The following is an 18,163-nucleotide window of genomic DNA, read 5'->3' as shown; positions in this document are numbered from 1 at the left end:
AAGCTCTTGTTTCTTGTAGCTGGAAGGGTCCCTGGAGCAGGAGAAGAAACTGCGCATGGACCTTGAGAGAGCTAAGAGGAAGCTTGAAGGAGACCTGAAGCTGGCCAATGACAGCATCATGGATTTGGAAAATGATAAGCAGCAGCTGGATGAGAAACTGAAGAAGTAAGTGTGGCTGTGGGGCCCCTGAGGGCCGGGCTGGTCTTGACCTTGGGTGGTTTTGTTGCGGCACTAAGAGGGTTTGCTTTGCCCCAAGGAAAGACTTTGAGATCAGCCAGATCCAGAGCAAAATTGAAGATGAGCAGGTCCTGGGCATGCAGTTACAGAAGAAGATCAAGGAGCTGCAGGCAAGTCTCTGCTCCTTCTGCTCTCTGTCTGCCAGGGTGGGGTCAGGTGGGAGGAGGGCCTGGGCGTGAAGGGTTGTTGCTGCTGTTCCCCAGGCTCGTATTGAGGGGCTGGAGGAGGAAATTGAGGCCGAGCGAACCTCTCGGGCCAAAGCAGAGAAGCATCGGGCTGACCTGTCCAGGGAGCTGGAGGAGATCAGCGAGCGCCTGGAAGAAGCAGGAGGAGCTACTGCAGCTCAGATCGAGATGAACAAGAAGCGGGAGGCAGAGTTCCAGAAGATGCGCCGTGACCTGGAGGAGGCCACGCTGCAGCACGAAGCCACGGCTGCCGCCCTGCGCAAGAAGCACGCGGACAGCACAGCTGAGCTGGGGGAGCAGATCGACAACCTGCAACGCGTGAAGCAGAAGCTGGAGAAGGAGAAGAGTGAGCTGAAGATGGAGATTGACGACCTGGCCAGTAACATGGAGTCTGTCTCCAAGGCCAAGGTACGCAGCTGCAGTAGACGACCTGGCCAGTAACATGGAGTCTGTCTCCAAAGCCAAGGTACACAAATCTGCCCCAGTGGAATCCGTACAACGCAACTTCTTGTACCTGCTCTTATTAAGAGCGTGAATGACTAGTCCCTCCCCTTCCATATGTTGACACACAGGCAAACCTGGAGAAGATGTGTCGCACACTAGAAGACCAGCTGAGTGAGATTAAGACAAAGGAAGAGGAGCATCAGCGCATGATCAACGACCTCAATGCTCAAAGGGCTCGTCTGCAGACAGAAGCAGGTGAGGAAGCCTCCTCTGTGCTGTGGACACAGACCATCCTATGACAATTCTTTGGGTCATGAAAATCAATGAGTATTTTTTCCTTTTTGCTTACCCAGGTGAATTTTCGCGGCAGGGGGGGGAGAAAGATGCTCTGATTTCTCAGCTGTCTAGGGGCAAGCAAGGATTTACCCAGCAGATTGAGGAACTCAAGAGGCACCTGGAGGAAGAAGTAAAGGTGATGACTATTCCTACCAATAGCCACTGAAAACACTGTTAACTTCACACTGGCTAGGGGGTACGTGGTCTAATTAGCACAAGTCATACTGAGGGAAGGTATTAATTTCTGTGCTGATGCAATTTTGCCCTCCAGACTTACCTTTCATTGCAAACATTTACACCCTAATGTACAGTCATGTTAGCTGTATTAATCAATTAATTGGAAGACATTTCCCAGGATATTACCATTCATTGTCTTAATCCCACTCTCCCCCCAGGCCAAGAACGCCCTGGCCCACGCCTTGCAGTCTGCTCGCCACGACTGTACTTGCTCCGCCCCAGGCCAAGAACGCCCTGGCCCACGCCTTGCAGTCTGCTCGCCACGACTGTGACTTGCTCCGGGAACAGTATGAGGAGGAGCAGGAAGCCAAGGGGGAGCTGCAGCGTGCCCTGTCCAAGGCCAACAGCGAAGTGGCCCAGTGGAGAACCAAATACGAGACGGACGCGATTCAGCGCACCGAGGAGCTGGAGGAGGCCAAGTATGTGGGGAGTGGGATGTCAAGGGGCTGGAGAAGACTGAGGATCTTAAGGGAAATTGGAAGTTCGGGGCTTGGATAGTGGGATAGGATAGGGACAGGACTGTCTTTGTGTTAGATTAGAGAGAGGGACTGAGAGGAAAAGTGTAGATTGGAATGAGAAACATTGTCTTCAGGGCTAGAAAAGCTAAGAGAGACCAATTACTCAGGAGGTGCTAGGACCTTTCAGGCTGCTTGCAGCCTTGGGACAGAAAAAACACCTGACAAGTGCTAGGCTCAAAGGCCCTGAAGTGGCCAAGTGCCCTCTCCTTGACAATGCACACTTGCCTCCCTTCTCTGGAGCTGTGCTTATCTCCTGCCAGGAAGAAGCTGGCACAGCGGCTGCAGGATGCAGAGGAACACGTTGAAGCCGTCAATGCCAAATGTGCTTCCCTGGAAAAGACCAAGCAGAGGCTGCAGAATGAAGTGGAGGACTTGATGATTGACGTGGAGCGCTCAAACGCTGCCTGTGCAGCTCTGGATAAGAAGCAGAGGAACTTTGACAAGGTGTGTTGGGCTGCAGGCCTGGGGCTCGGGAGCAGGGCAGCCCCTCCTGGTTGCCACATCCACACTCAGGCCCCATTTCTCTGCAGATCCTGGCCGAGTGGAAGCAGAAGTATGAGGAGACGCAGGCTGAGCTGGAAGCCTCCCAGAAGGAGTCTCGCTCTCTCAGCACCGAGCTGTTCAAGATGAAGAATGCCTATGAGGAGTCCTTGGACCACCTGGAGACGCTCAAGCGCGAGAACAAGAACCTGCAGCGTAAGTCCCTGGCCCTCTGCTGCTGGCAGGGCTTTCTGACTCTCCACCTCTCCCCGCTGCTGCACACGGGGCTGTGCCTGCAGCTCTGCAGAGATGCCTGTCCCCTTGGTGTGGCAGGGCCCTTCCCACCTGGCTCTGTGCCTGACCAGGCCGTTGCTCTTGGCTCCCACAGAGGAGATTTCCGACCTGACGGAGCAGATTGCCGAGGGAGGAAAGGCGATTCATGAGCTGGAGAAAGTCAAGAAGCAGATTGAGCAGGAGAAGTCTGAAATCCAGGCTGCTCTGGAGGAAGCTGAGGTACGTGTCCATAATCACTGGTGTCTGCACTTGGAACAGAAGCAACAGAGAAACATAGCTAGGATCTGCTTGGCCCCTCTCTGTTTATGCTGAGATGACCTGAAATTTTCTGTCCCTCCCTAGGAAGGAAGCAGTAGCATTATTGGTGTTGACAATGTTTGTGTCCACTTGTTCAGGCCTCCCTGGAACATGAAGAGGGGAAGATCCTGCGCCTCCAGCTTGAGCTCAACCAAGTGAAGTCGGAGATTGACAGGAAGATAGCAGAGAAAGATGAGGAGATTGACCAGATGAAGAGAAACCACCTGAGAATTGTGGAGTCCATGCAGAGCACCCTGGATGCTGAGAGGAATGAAGCCCTAAGGCTGAAGAAGAAGATGGAGGGAGACCTGAATGAAATGGAGATCCAGCTCAGCCACGCCAACCGTGTGGCTGCAGAGGCACAAAAGAACCTGAGGAACACACAGGGAGTGCTCAAGGCATGTTAAGCTAAGGATGTGCGCATAGGTGCCTAGCTTGTCTATACCATAGAATTATTGAATCATAGAATGGTTTGGGTCTAAAAGGACTTTCAAAGACCATCTACTCCAACTTCTCTTCTGTGTGCAAGGACATCTTGTGCTAGTCTGCTCAAAAGCACTGGAACAGGCTGCCCAGGGAAGTTGTGGAGTCTCCTTCACTGGTGACATTCAAAACCCACCTGGATGCGTTCATGTGTGATGTACTCTAGGTGACCCTGCTCTGGCAGGGGGGGTTGGACTAGATGATCTTTCGAGGTCCCTTCCAACCCCTAAGATTCTATGATTCTATGATAAAACCCCATCCAACCTGGCCCTGAAGATTGCCATGAATGGGGCATCCATAATATCCTGTCACTGGCTCACAAGGTGGAGAGATCAGCACCTCTCTCTTCACATCTGGAAGCTGGAGAGAGCAATGAGGTTTTCCCTCAATTTCCTTCTCTCCAAACTAGACAAACCCTGTGACCCCAGTCTGTTACTTCTGTATGCATTAGCAGTCCCTGGCTTCTCTCCTTTTCTCAAAACTCCCCTACTCCTGCTAAGTCTAATTTAATACTCTCTCCAGCCTGTTTGCTGGTCTTGAAGGTGTCTTCCAACCAAAACCATCATTCTATGATAATACTTCTGCATGTAAATGTATAATTTATCTTTCCTCTCTTAAAGGATACCCAGATACACTTGGATGATGCTCTGAGGACTCAGGAGGACCTGAAGGAGCAGGTGGCCATGGTGGAGCGCAGAGCAAACCTGCTTCAAGCTGAAGTTGAGGAGCTTCGGGCAGCCCTGGAGCAGACGGAGCGGTCGAGGAAAGTGGCTGAGCAGGAACTGATGGATGCAACAGAGAGAGTTCAGCTCCTCCACACGCAGGTGAGATGCATCATTCGAAAGATGATGATAATAGTATAAATAAAGATCTCTAAAGAGAAATTTTCTGGTTTGGAACTAACTGAACAATTTTTTGTTGTTCAACAGAACACCAGCTTGATCAACACCAAGAAGAAGCTGGAAACAGACATTTCCCAAATTCAGAGTGAAATGGAGGATATGATCCAGGAAGCCCGCAATGCTGAAGAGAAGGCCAAGAAGGCCATCACTGATGTGAGCTGGGGGTTCTTTTAATGCTTAATGGAAGTGCCTTCTTCCTAAAATTCTCCAGTCCTAAAATGGCTTGGGCCTTTTCTCTCACCAGGCAGCCATGATGGCAGAAGAGCTGAAGAAGGAGCAGGACACCAGTGCCCACCTGGAGAGGATGAAGAAGAACCTGGACCAGACAGTGAAGGACCTGCAGCTTCGTCTGGATGAGGCTGAGCAGCTGGCCCTGAAGGGAGGCAAGAAGCAAATCCAGAAGCTGGAGGCCAGGGTGTGTAGGGCTCTTCTTTGTGTGTGAGTGAGGATGTGGTGTCAGCAGCCAGCAGGGAAGCTCCAAAGCTGGGCTTGTCGTTGCAGGTGCGGGAGCTGGAAGGGGAGGTTGATGCTGAGCAGAAGCGCAGCGCTGAAGCCGTGAAGGGTGTGCGCAAGTACGAGAGGAGGGTGAAGGAGCTGACCTACCAGGTAAGGCAGGAGGCCTCCTTGGGCTGGCAGAGTGTTCTGACAGCAAGTCAGGCTGTGCAGCCACCATCCCCAAGGGGAGCAGTGAACCTCACACGGTGCAGAAGCAATCTCTGCTTTTCTCCCCTGTTTGCCAACTGCTCTAGTCTGAGGAAGACCGGAAGAATATTCTGCGGCTGCAGGACCTGGTGGACAAGCTGCAAATGAAGGTGAAATCCTACAAGAGACAAGCTGAGGAGGCTGTAAGTATTGCTTGGAGCATGGGCAAGAGCCACCCTCCATCAGGGCAGCACACGCGTTGAAATGAATATGAACCCCAGCCCTGGGCTCCTCACCACCAACTGCCTCTCCCTGCACAGGAGGAGTTTTCCAACGTCAACCTCTCCAAGTTCCGCAAGATCCAGCATGAGCTGGAGGAAGCCGAGGAGCGGGCTGACATTGCAGAGTCACAGGTCAACAAGCTCCGGGCCAAGAGCAGGGAATTTCATGGCAAGAAGATAGGAGAGGAGGAGTGAAGCTGTCATGAGGCAACAAAGTGACCTGAGGATGCACAGAATGTGAACCTCTTGGTCACTTTCTTCTGCAATGAGTCCTTGTAGTCCTGTCAATGTCTAGAGAATAAAGGCTTTAGATTCCTTTGCAAACACAGCAGAAGCAGAGCTTTTGATTTACTTTTCAGTTCTGGAGTTACGAAATTTTGGGGCATTTTCCAATTTTTTCACTTTAACACTAGGAGAGCAGTAGAGTTATTAACAATCAATTCTAAATTAAAAGAAATAATGTATTTGGATAAGGAGTCATTGGAGTTCCTCACTTTCTCTCTTGGATGGAAAAGCCGATGTTAAGACAAAATGGAGGTGGATGAAGAACAGAGTTGGATGATCAGATTGGTAGACGTTAAGTGTGAATGTCAGAACTTACCATGAGATCATCTTCAACCAATATAACATGTAGAGGCACCAGAATAAGCCAGGAACTGCTCCAGTACTGGGCAGTGTTTTCCAGTATGGAAATATTGATATAAGAATACAATAAGCATTTGTGCCAAGAAATAATTTGGAGTTCTTTGTAAATGCAAAAAGCTACAGAAAGGAGTATGATCAATACTTCAAGTTGGAGTAATTCTGGGAACATGATAGCTTTAAAGACATCACAAAATCTAGCACTTGACCCATAGAGGATAATGCTAAAGAGCATCCTACGTGTCTGGCTCTCACATCAATAGCTGTGTTGGAATGTAGATACTACCTGCATCCTGGCTGGATAAAGAAGAAACAAGTCACCCACACACTGCGGGCTGGTCTCAAGTGTTAAACAAATTACACCCTGTTTCCTGCAGGGCAAGAAGCAGAACTTAAAATACAGGACAGCCATTCTGGCCACGCAGGACCCTGGTGCACTGTGTAGCTGCCATGGGCAGGTTTGACAAGCAGACATCAGGACTGGCAAATGAGACTTGGGGCTTTCTCACTGTGGGGTCAGTTAGGAATCCCTTGAGGTTCCTGGCTAGCTCTACACTGCTACATTTCCAGGGAGGATTTCAAGAAGCTGGGAAGTTGCTGGGGAAGGGAGCTGGAGTTGGAGGTGAGGTGGGGAGGAGGCAGCAGGACGGGAGCCCTTTGCACTGAGCGCAGCCGTCAGCGCGTTTGCAGCAACAGCATCCAGGGTGGGGAGGTTCCTCCTCCCAAGCACACTGAGGTTTTCACCCAAGGAATCCTTCCATGTTTTAACTAAATATGGAAGTACTTGGAGAGGCAGCAGCTAAATATACTTAAGGAAAAGATGACACCCTGTCTTGACTCCTGTGGCACTGTAAGTGATGCTCTTGAGAGACAGCATCTTTAGGTGTGAAGCTGTGAAAGCTGCACCAGTGCCAGTGATATCTGGGCTCCAAAGAAGGGAAAGCACCTCTCTCCTCTCTCCCTTCCCACAGTATCCTCCCAAGAAGTAGGTGGGATTCCTTCTTTCCACACAAAACCTCTGTTTCCACACTTTGAAAGGAAGCAAAATAATTTTCTTTATGCTCAAGCTCATAATTCTTGAAACAGACGGACAAAAGATGGATACCAAATGCAAAAGCTTAATTGGAAAGTCAGTGCATTGCATGTATAGCTCCATGAGTATGATTTGAAAGCTGTTGACTGACTAGCAAATACCACAACAACTCTGGGGAGCACATCTGGATGAGTCAATTATTCCCTGTTCTCCTTGGACAATATTACAATGACCATCCAAAACAACCTGTTCTGGATGTCGAGGAATCCTGATGCACTTGAAGCACTGGCAAGTGTTAGGGCTCTTCTCTCTAAGAAGTTGTGGCTTGAGAACTTGTTGCCAAATGTTCAACTGATGAAAGGTTATGTTGCAGGTTCCTTAAATGACCAGTATCTTGGTCCAATTATCTCCTTCAAACTGCATTTGTGGGAAATGGAGAGAAGTCTCACACATGGGAGTGGGCTGACCCAGCCTTGCCACCGGCCTTCCCAGGAAGCGTGATGGGAGACTTCTTGGAATCCGAGTGGCATATTAGTGGGAAGGGGTAAGGAAACTTATTTCCCCTCACTTTGTGATTTGCTGCCTTAGATGGAAGGCAGGAGTCATTTTGCATTGACACACTATTTCTGGAGTCAGACTGCTTGTGACCTGGCAAGTGCTGATGCAAAGGTAACTGATCTTGGGGAAAGCACAGGTCCATAATAGGCATAAAGGAACATCTCTAAGAGAAGGTTTAAAATAGATGCAACTGATGATCTTCACTAGACTAGCACTGCATGTGTACTACAGAGTTACTAGAACTTATGCAGCTTGGGCGTGACAGGTTTGTATCCTGTGCACAAAATCTTCAGCATTATAATAAGCACAAAAAATGAAGTATTTCTGATGTAGAGAGAGAAGTTAATTACAGAGACTCCTTGCCAACAATACCAGATTCAGCTTTCCAGTTCTCTGAGTACTTACTGGCCACCTGCTCAGGACACAGAAACATTTCGTTGAGCAAAAAGGGCATTCCTTATTAATGACAGAAAAGGAGAGGAACAGAGAAAGAGAAGGAAAAAGAGAGAGAGGAAAAGGAAGGGAGGGAGGAAGCAAGCAAGGAAATGAACAGCATCTAGCTGATGACACCTGACCCTGGTCTTTAAGTCTATAGCTTTTGATTATTTGTAAGAACATTTGCTAGTTAGAACATCAACCCTCTTCAAGTAGCTGAGTGCAGGGAGCTGCTGTTCCCCAGTGCAAAATTGTGGCTCCAGTGGCCAGAGGTGTGCTGGGAAGAACAAAGGGATGCAGGGAACTTGTTTGGGAGCAACTGCAAGGGCTGTACCTCAGCTCCAGAAGGGGCTCATGTGAAGCCTCTGAACATCCACCTATTTTATGCCCATTGCCTTAGTACCTCAGTGCCTGTCTCACAACGTGCACCATGGGAAAGCAGAGGTACTGGGAGGGCAGTCAGGGTGTGGGACTCTCCTAAGAGAGCTGAGAGTAAGGGCACGCTGAGCTCTGCATCAGATGCTATTTTATAAGCACTTAATTCTTTGAGCTACTTGTTAATATGACCCTAACATTTTATGGTTCTATTATTCTATGACCTTTTTGCAAATGACCATGAACTGTAGAGCAGAGGAGTCATAGTTCTTCTCCTCACAGCTCCAACCTGCTCACAGCACTGCCATAAGTGTATCCTATAGGGTATCTAAATTATATCCCAGCCAATAGATTAGAAGCCCTGTGTGAGCTAAGAAAAACTGAAGTTCACATTTTAATGAAGGCAAATCTGGTACTGCACTGCATCTGTAAGGGCATTTCCAGCAGAGTTAGAGATGTGATCATCTCACTCTACTTAGCATGTGGAGAACTGGGTCCATCTCTGGCCTCCACAACTCAAGAAAGTCTTGGACAAACTGGAGGGAGTCCAAAGGAGGACCATGAAGATGACCAAATGACTGGACAACCTGCCTTATGAGTAAAGACTGAAAGATTTAGGTATTTTCTCCCTGTAGAGGAGATGGCTTAGGGAGTAATCTCATCACAGTTTTGCAGTACTTAAAGGGGATGAAGGCTCTGTCTTCAAAAAGAGCCACATGGAGGGGACAAAGGGTAGTGGGTGCAAGTTGCACTGGGAGCGGTTTCATCTTGATGTAAGAAAGAAAATCTTACAGTGAAAACAATCACTGGAATGGGGTCCCCAGGGAAACGGGTCAAGTCCCCATCCCTGGAGCTTTCCATGATGTGCCTGGACAGAACACTCAATAATCTCATCTATGCTCCCTTTCCCATGAGAGGCTGGGACAGATGGTTTGTTGAGGTCCCTTCCATCTTGGTTGTTCTACAATTCTACGATTTTTGAGGTTTTTCATAAAGAAGGTTGTATCTAAAGACATACAATATCTGTATAACTTTCATTCATATTCTCAAAAGAGTTAGGCTTGAAAATGCTGCTGCTGTACTTCCAAACAAAGGTCTGTAAGTTTCTACTGTAGGTGAGTAACAGCTGATCACTTTTTTTTTTTTTTTTTTTCCTTCTCTCACTACAGGTTTGTTGTTTGCAGTTTCTAATGTTGTGCTCTGAACATTGATTTCTGTCACTTCTGCTTCATTCTCCAACATCTCAGACATTTCCTGGCATCCTATTCTTGCTATTGACTTCTCAGGTTTTCTACCATACTAATCTTCTCTGTAACAGGAGCTCCAATGTGTGATGGAAGAAGTATCCTCTATATCATCCTCATTTAACACCCTACTCAGATGTCATCCTCTCAGGTTTGCTGTGATGGTAGGAGAAGGATAACTAAATAACTGTGATGCACTTTCAAGGAGTTCTAATTCCCAGGTAAAAAGTTTTTTATTTTCCTTTCCACTGCTCTGTGAAATGTTTCCCTGAACCACAGATTATCTGTCACTGTAGCTTTTCAGGAAGCTTCTTGGAATACACACTGAAAAAAGATGGCATCACCTTTACAAAAATGCAGCTTCCAACATCCCATAGCAGGAGAAGTAAGGACTTTGATTACATTAATTGAAGCAACAACATGAGTTATACTGAACACTAGGAATAGAGAGAGAGGACTTGGAGAGAGAAAAAACAACCATTCATATAAAAAAGCCCCCACCCAATAACTTCCCCCAGCCTTCACCAGCTGCAGAATCCTGGGACTTATGCTGTAGCTCCATGCATTTTAGCTTGCATTTCTCATAGCCCATGCAATGAACATCCTGCCCTGCTTTTGATCCTAGAGGACATGTTCAAGTCTCTCATTAATTACAATCATTAGCAACTTCCTTGCAGAGATCAGTTCTTGTTTCCCAATTTTTTATTCTTCTCAGCATGGAATTCTCTATTAGGGATGCCAGACTAGATCTCTCAGACTCATTTCTTTACAAGAAAACACATTGTAGCAGCCACAACTGGGCACACAAACAGCCTGCACAACAAAAGAAAAGATTCCCTCATTTTAATTTAATCATACCTAATTCCTATGGATTTTTATATGCCAAGTTTGTCCTTACCATTGCCACAGTCCAGTCCTCAGCTGCATCTTTGCAGATGGATAGGGCTGAGAAGTTTTGCCCTAGTAGATTAGAGCATTGGCGTTTCTATTCAGCTTGTCCTAAGATTCCTGGGAGCTCTCATTTTACACAGAGGGCAGCAGAAATGCTGCTGCAGCAGAGGCTGGTGTCTCCTGTCAGACAGTTAATTGGGGTCCATGCCTTGCTCATACTGAGAGTGTGGCCAAGAACAGCACTTGCAAGCTACAAATCCCATGGGGAACATTTTTAAATACAAAAATCTGGTGTTTCAGATAATCCCCAGAAGTACAAAACTTAATCTAACTGCAAATATTGGTATGTTTGTCTGTTTCATCTGTGAGCTTGTTACTGTAGGTTATTACACAGCAGGTAAGACTCTGCACATCTGAGTGTTTCGTTGTTTGCTACAACATTTCTTGGATGTTTAACCTTGAAAATGATAAAAACTATCACCCAAGAGTGATCCCATTAACTGCATCACTGGGGCTAATCTGTTCCAATATGATAAAAGGCCTTAAATGATGATCCAAATTATCTCAAGGATCAGTGTATGTCTATGAATCTTTATGTCAATTATGAACAGTTTATGGGCAGGCGTGAGAAAATGCAGCAGTGATAGTATCATCTGAAGAATAAAAAGAGCACTAAAGGATAACAAGCAAAAGATTTCAACAATTTGTGCTGGTTTTCACTTAAGAAGGGAGGAAATTTCCTGAAAAAATACATATAAATAGAGAAAAGCATGAGGATCCCTGATAACTTGAAGTCGTTATTGGATACTTCAAGTTGTAGGACAAAATAATATATTGAATGGTAACACATCTGTTAGAGCAAATTTTATATACCCAGGAATATATAAAACAAAACAATAACAAAAAAACAACCCAAAAAACAAACAGATTGCATTGTTGTATAAGTGATCTCTTGTTTAAATCATGCTTAGTATCAAGATAATAAAATATTGTACCTGTGATAGTAGACTTTTTAAATTTTCCTGGTTGCAAGGCAGTAGATCTGTCAGCTTGACATCTGCATGAGATAAATTGATAGAAACCACAGTAAGAACAGAATTTGAATGTGAAAATGTATCTCACAATTTCAGAAGATTCAACAGTGATACAGATAAGAATGATCTAGTCAATATAGCATGATGAGATTTTGAAAAGCATAAGCATGCTCCATGTGACCTGGGCAAAAGAAATTACCTTGTGAATTGAAAAACAGGACATCAAATGTGGAGGTAAATGCTTAGCTGGGGTGGGAAGCCATGAGCAGAGTCCCACAGAGATGAGAGTTAAGACCTGTGCAGTCAACATGTACATGAATGGCCTGGAAAAAAGGACTTTAAAAAATGACCTATATAAAATCAACAGTTGTGTGGAAAAGGTGAAGATAAATAGATTGTGTCTTATGAAGATAGAAAACAACCAGTAACAAGTAAACATCATGTCTTCTGCATTTCTTTGTCATCTGCTACATGAGGCACCAGCACATAAATTTTCCTGTGCCATCTGGCACACATAAAACAGTACCTCATGTGACAGTTCTGACTGCTAAACTGGGATGTATCCTGATAGCCTGTGGCCCAGTCATGCATCTAGTTCACCATCCTCCAAGCTTATATGCCTCCTCATGGTGGTTACTCAACAGCAACATCTACATGGTCTTTGCACCCAAAAGAGCACATCTTGTGCACAGAGCCATGTGGTGCAGCCTTGGTAACACCACTACTGTGGCTCCTGAGCTGTGGCCTCTGGGCAGGGTGTACTACCTTCTTTCTGTGCATGGGTTGCAGGACGCTGTGGTGTGACAACTGTTTCACAGCTCTCTAGATTTCCACAGCCTTCATCTTAGCCCTTTAGAAAGCTTTTATTAGTTTCTGGATTTCACTTCATCTTCAATACTCCATAAAATATCAAAGGATGAAAAAGAATTTAACCACATTTTCAACCTAATTAAAAAAAATAAAATCTTCAGGAAGGACTTCCAGAGCATCTTACACCAGGTACACGCCATGTATGGTGTGTATGGGCTGGAGCAAGACTCAGGAATTACAAGGTCTGGGGAAGGAATGACTGTCCAGAGAATCAGGGATTGTACTCTGGCCTTCAGCAAGAGGTAACAGTCTGCAACCCAGTCTCAACTACAGGGTGAAGTGAAGGAAATTTGTCAAAGGCAGGCCAAGACAGAAGAACCTGTCTGGACACCCAACTGTGCAGGCAAAGGACCTGTGACAATTCTGATCTAGCTGGATTAAAACACCTAGGATTTGGAGTAAGGCCAGCAGGAAACCGCTGTTAGGGTGGAAAACAGCCAGGTATTGAGCTCTGTGAGGTAGGACAGGAGTGTTTCCCTGCTGGACAGCCAGGCTGCCAGATGACCCCCTTCAGCTGGCAGGGCTGCAGGGTCTTTTGCTGCTCTAAATATTCTGGCAGTGTCTGAGATAACAAGCGAATGACAAGCATTTGGAAAGTTCCTCTGGCTGACCTGTCTGAGAAGGCACAAACTCACTGTTCCTTTTCTGATTTAGCCATGTGTGTTATTTGCTCAGTGTTGACAAGGAGGAAGCTTAATGGAAAACTAATTGATCAAAATAAAAGGGAGAAGAACTGACAAAAATGGCAATATGTTCCAGTGTCTCACCACCCTCATAGGAAAGAATTTCATCCTAATGTCTAGACTAAATCTGCCCTCTTCCAGTAAAAAGCTCTTGCTTCGTGTCCCATCACTCCATGTCCTTGTAAATAGTTGCAATCCAGATTTCTTGTAGGCCCCCTTCAGGTGCTGGAAGGTTCCTATTAGGTGTCCCTGGAGCCTTCTCTTCTCCAGGCTGAACAACTCCAGCTCTTTCAACCTATCTTCATAGGAGAGGTGCTCCAGCTCTCTTATCATCTCCATGGCCTTCCAAAAGCTCCATGACCTCCTTGCGTTGGGAGTTCCAGAGCTGGACACAGTACTCCAGGTGTGTTCTAATGGAAGTAGAGTAGAGGTGCAGAATCCCTTCCCTTGACCTGCTGGTCACCCTTCTTTTGATACAGCCCAGGACACAGTTGGCTTTCCGGGCTCCAGCGCTCATTGCTGGCTCATGTTGAGTTTCTCATCTGCCATGAGCCCCAAGTCCTTCTCCTTAAGGGCTGTTCTCAATCCATTCTCCTCCCAGCCTGTATTTGTGCTTGGGGTTGCCCAAATCCAGGCGCAGGACCTTGCACTTGGCCTGGTTGAACTTCATGAGGTTGGCATTGGCCCACCTCTCAAGCATGTCAAAGTCCCTCTGGATGGCATCCCTTCCCTCCAGTGTGTCCAGCTCACCACACAGCTTGGTGTCATCAGAGATGATTCTTTTTCTATTATGGGAAAAAATAGGGATTTACAGGGAAATAAGCACCACTAAAGGAAAGGAAGTATTTTTAATGAAGTCATTTAAACTATAAATGTCATTGCCAGAGAGCTCTTAGAAGCAAAATTGGTCCTAAAGTCATTAAATCAAAGGAAATATAATCCAGCTAAGGCTCTTGAACACAATAATGTGTCCTCCTATGAATGTCTAACCTTAGAATTTCATAATATTGAAAGATACACAAATGAATGCTATTTTATATTCATATCCAGAGATGGAATTCAACCTGATGCACACTTGGTTGTCTCAAGGCAGCTGCTCTTCCTGATACATTGCACTGTAATATTTATTAATCTGATTAAGACAAGCAGTGCAGACAACAATAAAATCCACATCTCTTACCCAAGGTTTGTAAGTAGAGTGCCCTGTAAAGGGATAGCTGTCATCAGAGTTTTGGTGGCCTCAGAAGAGGTTAAAGTATGCACCCAAATGTCACAGTGCTTGTCCAGTGACTGATTGTTCCTTCTCCCATAGCTCAGATTCATGGAGCATCTATGGCCTAGAGTTATTAGCAGTCACCCTCATCCCTTCAGTCAGCATTAACTGAAATCCTTCCTTAGGAGTCTTCTCATATTATTTATAGGAGATTTATTCACATAGCTAGTGAGATACCAAAATTTTCTAATTATATCTAGTAACATCACTTCCCAGTTTTCAGTTCATTCGTTTTGCCAGACAATACTTTGCCAAAAACAAGGTTTGCCAAAAATTCTTTGCCCAAAGACAGAGGAGGCATCTGCAGCATGTGCTGACCAGACTCTATAAAAGAGTCCATGTATCTGGGCTGTCCTGTCTCCAGAGGAAACTTCATGGTAAGTGCATGTCTGTGGCTGGCAGGAAGGGACAGCGTCCCTGCAGTCCACACATCCCACTTCAGCCCTGCTGTCCCAGTGTATGTGTCTGTGTCTGCAAGGATTTAATAACTGTAAGAAAATGCTCACTGGTATCTCCACTTTGTGATCCATCTGTGGAGTTCTGTGCAGCAGTAATGAGGAATATGCCATTTCTGCTTTACAGCACTGACAGTCTTCCAGCCTGCAAGACATCTGCAAGACATAAGAGGTAAGAGCTGAATTTACTCACACTTAAGGGGCAAACAAAAAGGTGGCAGATTTCTGTAGAACAGATTTCTTTGTTGTGTGGTACAAATTTCTTTAAAACTGTGTGGGCAATTGCTGTACACCCATATATTAGTGGCCACTGCTTGGTTATGGTAAATACAACATGCTGATGGTTGGGTAGGTTGCTCTTGGCAAACTAGCTTTCCAAAGTGGCTGTGCTTGAAGCTACTAGCCACTGATGTCATGCCAGGAAATGCTTCTTGGGGATTCCTTATGTCTAATTATGGATCAGTGAAGTAAATTATCTGCTTTGGCATGAAGTCCACATGGACAGAGACAGCCAACAGAACTGACTATTGCAAAAATCTTAAAGGTTTATAACAAATTATATGCATTAACTCTGTATGATACTGGCCACAAATGTACGTGGAAATACTTTTCAGATGATATGGCAGGGTTATCATGTGCATATGGACCTTCTACTAGGAAACCTGGTAAAAATGCAACAAATCAACTAACCAGTTAAACAAACAAACAGATGTACTGCTCCTGTTCCTCTGAAACAAAACAGTAAGAAGGAGGATCTGCATGCAACTAGGAGTTGCAAATTACAGCATTTGGTTGGCTTATTTAGGCAGCTACAAGTCAGGACGTGATATCTTAGTAAGTTGCCTGTTTGTCTAACCTCCTAAGAACTCAGGTGCTTTCTATTACTGGGCATGTGGCATTTCCTTGGAAACCCAGTACTGCCTTTACATATCCAGCTTTGATTTGTCAATTCTTCAACTAAGGTTTCTAACTTTGCATATAATTATTTTTGCAACAATTACCGTAAAAATAAATAATTAGGGATGCAGTATTTTAACTTGCTGTATTATCTGTCCTTATATCCCACTTGCTCAGATACTAATTCCCAAAGCTAACTTGTCTCCAACAGACTTCTATCATTGCCAAAGAAATATCAGTGCAGCTTATTTAAGGTGACAGCCATAATTTAAGCATAATTTAAGCATAAGATTAAATAAGACATTACCCATAACTGATATACTTAAGTTCTTGGACAATGGAACATGGACAAGAAAACAAAACAAAGAGTCTAATTTCATTCAGAAAGAAGAGATGTCCAGTATTATTTTTCTTAGATCATTGAAACTGCTTTTTTGTCCACATCCAGGATTATTTCTACTTTAGGCATCGGTATAGCTCTTCACTTAAACCCAGAAACAAATTTGTATCTCTAAGACACCTAAAGGACAAAATTTGCTAAGCAAAGGGGACCCAAATAGCACTGACTAGTATGGTTAATAGCACAGGTAACATTCACAGGTCATTTCAACAGTAGGAAATGGTTGTTCACATCTAACCCCTGCTTTATAATCAGAATCTATGCTAAAAAAAAAATAAGGAGGGTGGAATCTAAGCTTCCTTTAGCCTTAGGAATTTTGATTTGCTCAATACATGCTTTAGATGATTGCCCTTGCCACAAGGTCACAGGACCTTTCTTCATGCTGGAGAAGGTGTGCCATTGTGCAACCAAGAAGGCAACATTCTTCAGTATGGTAGGAGGATAAGCAGGATGGCAGTTGCTGGAAGGATGTACTTGTTTAGAAACTATACTCTGTGCTTCTGCCCCAGGCACTCTTAGCATTGTAGCAGTGTAGTTCTTTCCCTGCATTCATCTCCCACATCTGGAGCACTGTCCACTTTAGTGCTTGCTGGTGTCAAGAAAGACACGGACATTCTAGAGTGAGTCTGGTGGAGAGCTTGGAACACGGGTAGGACCAAAGGCTGTATGAGGAGAGGATGAAAGGGTGGGGTTTGTTCACTTTGGAGACAAAATTAAAATGTTGTTTTCTTATTGCTATCTTCAACAAAAGTGGGTGGTTATACAGTAAAAAGGGCCAGTCTCTTCTCAGATGTGCAGAGCAAAAGGATGAAGGACAACAGATGCATGTTCTAGCAATAGAAATAATGTATTAGGGAAAAGAAATTCACTATCAGGGTTGTCAGACATTAAACAGAGATGCAGAGGCATGGAAGAATCTCCATTCTTGGGGATAATCAAAATGTCCCTGGGAAAGGCTCTGGGTAACTCAATCCAGCATTTGTCCAGCTTTGCTCAGGAAGGTGAATCAAAAAATTGCCTAAAATTCTTCCTAAATTACACACCCTATGACACTCTTTAGGTTTTGCAATAAACTGTGTGGCAACACAAATTATAGACACATTTGAGTGACCTGCCTGCTCTTCTCCAGTGTTCTCTGCTGACGAGCTCCTCCATAAAGTGCAGCCATGTCATCAGACGCTGAGATGGCCATCTTTGGGGAGGCAGCTCCTTACCTCCGGAAGTCAGAGAAGGAGAGAATTGAGGCCCAGAACAAGCCTTTTGATGCCAAGTCATCTGTCTTTGTGGTGCATGCAAAGGAATCCTTTGTGAAAGGGACAGTCCAGAGCAGGGAGTCCGGAAAGGTCACTGTCAAGACTGAAAAGGGAGAGGTAGGTAAACTGCAGGATTTACAGAGCATTAAATTCCCACAATGAGATCTTAGTTGACATGCATGGAACTTTCTTTCTTCTGACAGACCTTGACCGTCAAAGACGATCAGATCTTCTCCATGAACCCCCCCAAGTATGATAAAATCGAGGACATGGCCATGATGACCCACCTCCATGAACCCGCTGTGCTGTACAACCTCAAAGAGCGTTATGCAGCCTGGATGATCTACGTAAGTCCCAGCAGCACCTTCCCTTGGGCAGCCAGCAGGAACTGCTCTGCCAGGCTCAATGGAAGCCAACGTGCTGTCTCCCTTCCTCCAGACCTACTCAGGTCTCTTCTGTGTCACCGTCAACCCCTACAAGTGGCTGCCGGTGTACAACCCGGAGGTGGTGTTGGCCTACCGAGGCAAGAAGCGCCAGGAGGCCCCTCCACACATCTTCTCCATCTCTGACAACGCCTATCAGTTCATGCTGACTGGTGAGTGGCTCTCAGAGTAATTCCATCAAGAAGACATTTTAAAAGTAATCACAGACTTTCCCTGATAAATATGCCAATATTTTCTTACTGCGTCATAATTTTCCTTCAGCCACAGTGTTAATCACTGCTAATTTAAGCAGGATTTTCTCATATCAGTATTTCTACAGTATGCAGTAATAAAAAAAGACT

The 18,163-nt window shown here is 45.4% G+C and overlaps 1 protein-coding gene and 1 pseudogene across 1 annotated transcript in view; both read left to right on the top strand.

The window, feature by feature from the left end:
- Nucleotides 1–5,531, top strand: part of LOC104397458 (myosin heavy chain, skeletal muscle, adult-like) — a 13,781-nt gene extending 8,250 nt beyond the window's left edge. The window contains exons 21-36 of the mRNA XM_010007419.1: nt 20–165; nt 257–347; nt 441–830; nt 995–1,121; nt 1,220–1,338; nt 1,662–1,858; nt 2,218–2,401; nt 2,488–2,653; nt 2,826–2,950; nt 3,127–3,426; nt 4,132–4,335; nt 4,441–4,566; nt 4,658–4,828; nt 4,915–5,019; nt 5,163–5,258; nt 5,376–5,531. Coding sequence (XP_010005721.1) covers nt 20–165; nt 257–347; nt 441–830; nt 995–1,121; nt 1,220–1,338; nt 1,662–1,858; nt 2,218–2,401; nt 2,488–2,653; nt 2,826–2,950; nt 3,127–3,426; nt 4,132–4,335; nt 4,441–4,566; nt 4,658–4,828; nt 4,915–5,019; nt 5,163–5,258; nt 5,376–5,531 — 2,703 coding nt within the window. The remainder of the gene's footprint in view (nt 1–19; nt 166–256; nt 348–440; nt 831–994; nt 1,122–1,219; nt 1,339–1,661; nt 1,859–2,217; nt 2,402–2,487; nt 2,654–2,825; nt 2,951–3,126; nt 3,427–4,131; nt 4,336–4,440; nt 4,567–4,657; nt 4,829–4,914; nt 5,020–5,162; nt 5,259–5,375) is intronic.
- An 11,761-nt stretch (nt 5,532–17,292) lies between these two features.
- Nucleotides 17,293–18,163, top strand: part of LOC104397455 — a 13,100-nt pseudogene continuing 12,229 nt past the window's right edge.

This window comes from Chaetura pelagica, unplaced genomic scaffold (genome assembly GCF_000747805.2).
Source record: "Chaetura pelagica isolate M959 unplaced genomic scaffold, ChaPel_1.0 scaffold372, whole genome shotgun sequence".
NCBI classification, from domain to species: domain Eukaryota; kingdom Metazoa; phylum Chordata; class Aves; order Apodiformes; family Apodidae; genus Chaetura; species Chaetura pelagica.
This window is presented reverse-complemented; position numbering and strand designations above follow the sequence as displayed.